The sequence below is a fragment of the Lycium ferocissimum genome, chromosome 5, assembly GCF_029784015.1.
Source record: "Lycium ferocissimum isolate CSIRO_LF1 chromosome 5, AGI_CSIRO_Lferr_CH_V1, whole genome shotgun sequence".
NCBI classification, from domain to species: domain Eukaryota; kingdom Viridiplantae; phylum Streptophyta; class Magnoliopsida; order Solanales; family Solanaceae; genus Lycium; species Lycium ferocissimum.
Window position 1 is genome coordinate 71,424,926 of NC_081346.1, and position 7,595 is coordinate 71,432,520.

Here is a 7,595-nt window from a genome sequence, read left to right on the forward strand (position 1 = left end):
CACAAATACAAGGTATAGATCAAAGTTACTACATTCCGCCGAAGCTGTAGGCCGGCTTGTAGCTCCACCCCATATATGCAAAAGTTCTTTTCTAAGCTTTGTACATTCATATGTATAATTGGAATATAAGGCGACAACTGCCCGTGCACCCACAACGTAAATGCTAGATCTTACTAAGTTACATTGCAATCTTAAGGGAAAACTAGTACATAAAGTTTATGATGCAAGAAGCGCATATTTGGTATTCACAGTCTAATTAGAAGCTACTGATCATAATATAAGTAAATCCTATTTGAAGTGCTCAACCAGGGGCGGAGCAAGCCTTAAAGCTACAAGTTCAGGAAAACCCAGAAGCGTTGCCTCAAACCCGGCATTTGTATTAACAACCGTCATTTAATATGTATAAATTATCTATTTAGAACCCATAAACTAGAAATTCTGAATTTCTCCGCCTCTTGCTCCAGCATTTCCCTTCATCTATCCTCAACGGAAAAATCAGGTTCCACAGGCTTTTGCAATGAGCTAATGATTTCAAGTTCTCCCCTCATGCTTCCGCCCTTTCTTTTGCTTGCTGCCAATGTTGCAGCATACAAAGCAAATTCTGAAGCCTTTTGGCCCAACGACACGCTTCTTCGTTCCTCTAGTGGTTCAGGAGGAGCAGCCAGGGGACTCTGCTTAGCTTTAAGTTCAGCAGCCTCTTTCCTTTTCTTGTACCGAAACCAAGCTGCTTGTATAAAACATGCAGCCCAAGTCCTCCACTGGTTCGAGTAAAACCTAAACGTGTGCCTTAGCTGTTTGCTATGCAGCTTACGGAACTGTGATGCCACGAATGTCACGTCCTCTGCAGCCAATGCAAACGCTTCCACTTCAGTGATAGTTGTCACTGTACGTGTAGAGGATGGGAGGATGATGCTTGGACGAGGGTCTAGTGCCCATGTTAGTAATTCTTCACCACAAAAATCACACGGACCTAGTTGGCACGAATTGAAGAACCCGGTTCTCCCTCCATCGGTAGTGTAAGAATCTAAATGGCCTCTTACAATGAAGTGCATTTCATTCACAGGATCAGCCTCGCGAACGAGGCAAGTTCTTGCAGTATATAGAAAAGGTTTCAACCTTTCACATATTGCATCTAAGATACACTCGTCCATTTGATCAAACAAAGGAACCTGCAGCAAGGTTGAAAATATGGATGAAAATCTGTCTCTTAAATTTCATTAACCATATGGCTTTAAATAGCCCCACAAACAAAGTACAACTTTTACTACTACTAAGAAATTGAATATTCTAGTAAATAAAATATTATATTTCTCCTACAACTAAAAGACTAATTATTCTAGAAAACCGTAGTTGTAAGTTAGTAACAGATGCAGCATCCAACAATAGCTTGATAGAAGTTGAGGAATATATATGATACTCACTCGACGAACTAGATCAAGACAAAGATGACGCTTGATGTCCCTTCTGAGGTCCACCGGAAGGCTTTTAACGATGGCTTCTTCGTCAAAGCCTCTAGTTGTCACCCACCTATACACATCATATTTGCGGACCCTTTCCTTTAGATCGTGGGGGAGTTGGCGATGATGCATCCATTCTTCTTTATCGTTCCTCTTGATCCTCCATTCTTCTAGTCTCATAGTAGTTGATTGAAGGAAAGTCTAGTATTAAAAATTAAGGCCAATAGCAATAAAACATTTTCAGTACAACTTTGGCTAAGACTGAAAACTAAGTCCCTTTGTCATTAAAAGAATTTGTCAATGACTTACCTGCATATTGCCAATAAGTAATGCGAAAAGCAATAATCCCAGTATTGCAAGAACAACAGCAAAATTGATTTCATTAATGTCAGTAGTAGTCAAGAGATTCTGCCCAAGAGAGCTGCAAAAGTTGATCAGAGAAAGTTAACATTTAATCAAAGAAAAACTAACAAACTTTAGCTGCATTTTGTTACCTTAGGTTCCTCAAGCCCCACCAGAAACAATACGCGTACTTGTTCAAGAACGATGACTGTGTAATGCGATAAGTCAGTGCATCGTTAAAGATTCCGAATTGGAAGAATTTGCTGCTAGGACCACATAATATAGATATATTGCTCCACTGATACCACGCGATTCTACTTGTATCGTTCTTCCTCTGACAGTCAAAATACCAATACTGGCAATGCAGTTGTTGTTGATCACAAATTTGCTTCCAACATTGTTCTTGTCTCTCCACAGCCAAAAGGTACCAGCAAGATCCCATGACCTTAACAAGAATCATAGTCAAAAAGGTAGGCAAGTCAACAATTTACGCTTATGAAAACTGATGGAACGTGGTACAGTCAGACCTTCTATAACATCCACTCTCTATAACGACATTTCACTATAAAGGCCAAGTTTTTTTTTTCATGTTATGTTATATTGTATGTTATCTGTAAAAGCATTTAGCTATAGCAACCAAAAAATATATCCGGACAAAAAACGTTGTTATAGAGAGGTTTGACTATATTTAGTAAATTGAAATAACAAATTTAGTTCACCCTAAATCATTTGACAAATAATGATAGTCTGGCAAAATTTAACTCAACGTTTTTCTCATCATTGCATATAACTTACATGACTTGCCAGCATGAAGAGCACTAGGTTATAAACTGCCCCGGCCCAAGCAGCTTCCACCATTACACCGGTTGTCTTGATAATGTGAGATGAAAGCGGAAAAATCAGGCATAGCCTTAAGAGAAACTGAGAAATGATAGTTAGGCGCAAGGCGTGCTTTGCACCAATCCTGTTCGAACCTCTCAGAGATGGGATAGCAGCCCAAATCAAAACCTGAAACAGTTTCGGGGGGGGGGGGGGGGGGGAAGATGGGGAATGAGCAATCAGTGGCGAAGCTAGAAATTTCGCTAGGGTGTTCAAGATTTAATATTTATCTACAAAAAGAAAAATTTGACCTATATACACAGTATTACGCTCTATATACATAGTACATTATAATTTTCCGACGAAGAGTTTTCAAATGACCATCCTACAGTTAATGTAGCTAAGAGAAGTAACATTTTAGAAGTAACATTTTATGTAACTTGTAAGCCTATAAGACATGATATCTACCAATTTATTAGTTCATTCTTGGCAAGCAAGATCAAAACAGAGGAAATAACAGCAGATTATAAGTTTTCCTGGTAGAATTTTTACATTAAAGAACTTCTAACAACCAAAAGATTCCAAATATTAATCTTTGAGTGCTAGTTTTTACCTGAGGAAGAGGAAGAGTAGCCAACACGTCGAGCAAAAAATCCTTCCGCAGATACCTTGAAGCAATCTTTGAAGAATCAATGACTAGTTCTCCTCTTCCAAAAACGCGAGAGGAAGGTGCAACATAAGCTGTTCGAAACTGAACTAAAATCTGAACCAGATAAAATGCATCTATCACTGATCGAACGACTGTAAGGACTATCTCCATCGGATGACTTGCATCCATACAGATTTCGTCGTTAACGCATGGTAAATAGAAGAACAATGGATCAACAAATAGAGAAGTAAGAGAAGCAATTAGGAAACATTTGTTCCATATGTTTATGGGACGTCCTCTAGGATCTAGTATCTTCAATTTCAGCCCCTCATAGTCCTCCGAAAATACTCTTGAAAGCTTTTTCTTTCGGAACACCTTCATTTTTGGCTCTATCTCTGGCTTATCAGACTTTGACTTAGACGTTTGTTCGTGATTCTTCATGGAGATAGTTTTGAAGAATTTCGCTGCATTGTATGATCCAGATTTTGCAATATCAAGGTCATTCTGAAATCTGATTACAGATCCAGATTTTAATCAATAACTAGATCAGAAATGAGCATAACTTCGAGTCTAGTGATAAAATACAGCAAGCGTTTATCAAAGAACCTATGTTGCTCGGACCCTCCAAAAATGCTGCCTCACTTGTATGCTTTTTTTGAAGGATCTGACACATAACTGACAGTATTTTTTAAGAGCCCGAGCAACATAGAAAAGAAATGCTACAAATATGAGCAGCAATTATAGAATAACACAAGATATAATTACTTTGGCCACAAATTTAAGGATGCTCAGATATACCTGGCAGATTTTTGCTTAGTAAAAGACATGGTGCTCTGGCTACACTTTTTCTGAACTTAAATTTGGATTCAATCTGTATAGAAGTAAAACAACGGAAATGTTAAAGATGGACTTGTTTACTTTGATTTGGCTTATCACAGATGATATCTTTCTTGAGTACTGCTTAACTTGAGTAATTGTTGATAAATCCAATATTCACATTAGTTACTGCCATTTCAATAGACTTATCCATATTTGGACCTTAGCTGCATGGGAGAATATGTTACTGCTGAACACGGAAAAATTGAAATCTTATATCAGAACACTATGTATGGATGGTATGAACTGTCTAAATAAGAATTCTTGAACAGAAAACTACTAGTTCAGATATTCAAGGGCAAGAAGTACAGGATTCTCTCTTAGCTAGGCCCTAAACTAATGAGGAAGGCCGGAATGTTGACGGGCGTCTATTATATTGGATTTATCTAATAGCCCCCATTTTGGGAACGTCTAGTGCTAAAGTCACTGAATGAGTGTCATTGTGCTATATGATACAGTAAGACCAAATAGAAAAAATGGTGTTAACCTAAAATAAACAATCCAGTCTATCCAAACACTGTATTCACAAAACAGTAAGGTACAATAAGATACAGTACAAAACGATACATCATTGAACGATGAGAAACAACAATCCAAACAGAGCGAAAGAGCGTAATAAAGGGTGGATGGAAGGAAAAAAGAAATGTTATTAAAAAGTACTTAGATAATACTGGTGTACTGCTTCAAACATATCAAATATATTCTTCTACTCTTCAACATACCATAGAAGAATTACAAGTTGACGTTGCATTTAGCAGTGATCATGAGTGGTGGTCTTAGCAGTCATATATTGCTTGGAGAGTTGGTACTAAAGAACAAATAACGGAATTTATGTGAGAATATTGCAGCAGCCTTGTATGTTTGTTGTTGTTTTTTTTTTTTTTTTTTTGGTAGAAAACAACAACTTTTTATGTCACCTTATGAACATTGTTATGGCATTTGAACTAATGCCCATTGCTAAGAATCATGTAACATTGACAAAATTGAGTATTTGCATGTACAATTGAAGGAATTTTGACAGGAAATTGAGTTTTGCTCTAATTCTATTTGAATTTCATTTATCTATATTTGCAGAAAAAGACAAAGTAATGGATCCACCTCCATTTTCAAACTATATATTAATCTTATTAGTGACTGTAGAATTGTATGTTGGAGTAATTGAAAAGTGTTCCCTTTGACTCAATTCCAGGTGGATGAAATCAGCCTTCATGTAGTATTAGACAAGAAAATAAAATTTAGTATTTTGTTCACTCTTTCTTTTATGAATTACTCTTAATTTGAGTAGAAAAGCAAACAGATGAGACATGATCCCATATATACTCATTCGAGAAAAAACGAATTATTAGCACCAACAGAGGACTTTGGACTGGATGGACAATATCAGGTCAAAGTGGAAATAATTTACAACTGTAGCAAGTCTCACTCGGTATAAGAGTTAAGTTATATACATTGTCACAGAATAGAATTTTTTAGCTATTAAGTCATTAAAAACTATTTACAGGTAATTTTTTTTAAAATGTGGGATTTGGAATCTTAAAAGTAAGGCAAGTTACGTACTTTAACAGATACAGTAAACCTGATGATGTAAAAATTTCATATACTAACGTTATATATAACTTAAAGTCGAGAATTAATTGATCATGAGTGCAACCAATCAAGAAATCAACTGTGATTCAAATTCAGAAAATTTTAATAGTTCAGTTGATTACTACTTGTAGTTAAAGGTTTGATTCTCCATCTTCCCCTTTCTTAACCCATGTATAGTAAAAAAACAAAAACAAAAAAGGAGTTAGTTTGGACTTCTTAATGCTCAGGATTGCGAACCATTAAGATTGAACTCTTTTATTTCTAACAATGGAGTCCAGATCAGCTTGCGTATATCTCAAATATTTCAACTTGTACCATTAAATATTATTCCTATTTATTTTAGGGAAAACAACATAAAATACCCCTAAAATGTAAAATATTTACCCCTATGCTCTCTCCTAACCTAATTTCGCTTAGGTTAGGAGAGAGCATAGGCGGGTAAATATTTTACATTTTAGGGGTATTTTATGTTGTTTTCCCTAAAAAAAAATAGGAATAATATTTAATGGTACAAGTTGAAATATTTTTTTATTTTTTTTTTAAGCGAAATTAGGTTTTTATGAGAAAAATGTGTCTTTCAAATCAATGAACATGATACCATCTCAGTATATTTATATACCATGTTGGTATCATAATTTGGGGGCATTTCGGGTAAATAGTTTCAGGGGCATGAAAGTAAGAGGGCTATGGGCGGGTAATTATTTTGTTTTCAGGAGGCAGCGACGTTCTTTCCCCTTTTTTTACTAGTCCGGTATTGGCTTTGTACTTTCTTTAAAAAAAAATTATTAAGTGTTTATTTACTATGTTATCCATATTAACTATGCTTTGGAATTCTAAATATGATTATTACTCCCTCCGTTTTATAATAACAGGTATTTTTAGTTTGAGCATGCACCTTAAGAAAACTACTCACTCCTAGAAAGTAAAAATTATATTTACTAACTTACCCTTAATCAAATGCCTTGAAAAAAAGTAGCTCGTTCATGGTGTCTTGGTTATATATAAAACTCCAATATTTAAATAAGGGTAAGGTTGGAGAGAAAAAATTAATGTCTTCTTGATTTTGAGAAACACCATTTATTTTGAATCAAAATGGAAAAGTAAAAACATCACTTATTATGAAACGGAGGGAGTAGTACTCTAATTAGTTTGAGAAATTTCTATTATATATAAGTGGCTAAGGAGGAATAACACCACATCAAATGCTTGTGCCAAAAGTTGTACAACTTGTAAACGCAATGAATGCTTGTACCAAAAGTTACATAACTTGTACACTTTACCCAACTACCTTTTTATCCCACGTGGACATATGTCATAGTACTTAATATTTATTCCCTTCTCATGTATAGACGTATGCACTTCAATTTTAATTCCCCGACATATTTATTTTCTCCGTGCACTTTTACTTGTTCACTTTTGACTTTTCACATTCTAGCTGAATATTTATTCTCTTCTCATGTATAGACATACGCAAGTTCAATTTTAATTTTCCTAGACAAATTTATTTCGTCCGTGCACTTTTACTTGTTCACTTTTGACTTTTCACGTTCTTTGAGTGTTAATAAATGAAGTACTCCTTCGTCCCATATTACTTGGCCACATTAAACGCCCAAGGTGGACAAACACAGTAACAATAAGTTGTACAAAAAGCAACTGAAATTGTACGCTAAGCAGGGACTAACATGTGTACATTTCAGAAGTTGAACATTAATTTTACCTCTTGTGTGTTTACTTTTTAAGTCCCCACGGGTTCGCAGTGTCTTAATTGTCCTTTCATTTCCTTCATTTGGCATATACTCCCTCTGTCTCAATTTAAGTGTCTACGTTTGACTAGATATGGAGTTTAAGAAATAAATATAGACTTT

General features: G+C 35.5%; 1 protein-coding gene across 1 annotated transcript; it reads right to left on the reverse strand.

The window, feature by feature from the left end:
• Positions 1-236: 236 nt before the first annotated feature.
• LOC132058527 (protein CNGC15b-like) lies at positions 237-4,094 on the reverse strand. Its single transcript, XM_059451000.1, has 7 exons — positions 4,066-4,094; positions 3,232-3,778; positions 2,595-2,807; positions 1,952-2,244; positions 1,767-1,878; positions 1,422-1,658; positions 237-1,169 (listed from the first exon to the last, which is right to left on the reverse strand). Exons 1-7 carry the CDS (start codon positions 4,092-4,094, stop codon positions 474-476), a joined length of 2,127 nt encoding a protein of 708 aa, XP_059306983.1. The 3' UTR covers positions 237-473.
• Between the last annotated feature and the right edge of the window lie 3,501 nt (positions 4,095-7,595).

Bases quoted from the DNA above. Each gene is read 5' to 3' on its own strand.
- LOC132058527 (XM_059451000.1), bottom strand. From the start codon at position 4,094: ATGTCTTTTACTAAGCAAAAATCTGCCAG. The intron at 2,245-2,594 runs GTAAGTTATATG...ATTCTTGTTAAG, and splicing joins TCTTCATGCTGGCAAGTCAT to GTCATGGGATCTTGCTGGTA. The intron at 1,659-1,766 runs GTAAGTCATTGA...TTTTAATACTAG, and splicing joins TACTTATTGGCAATATGCAG to ACTTTCCTTCAATCAACTAC.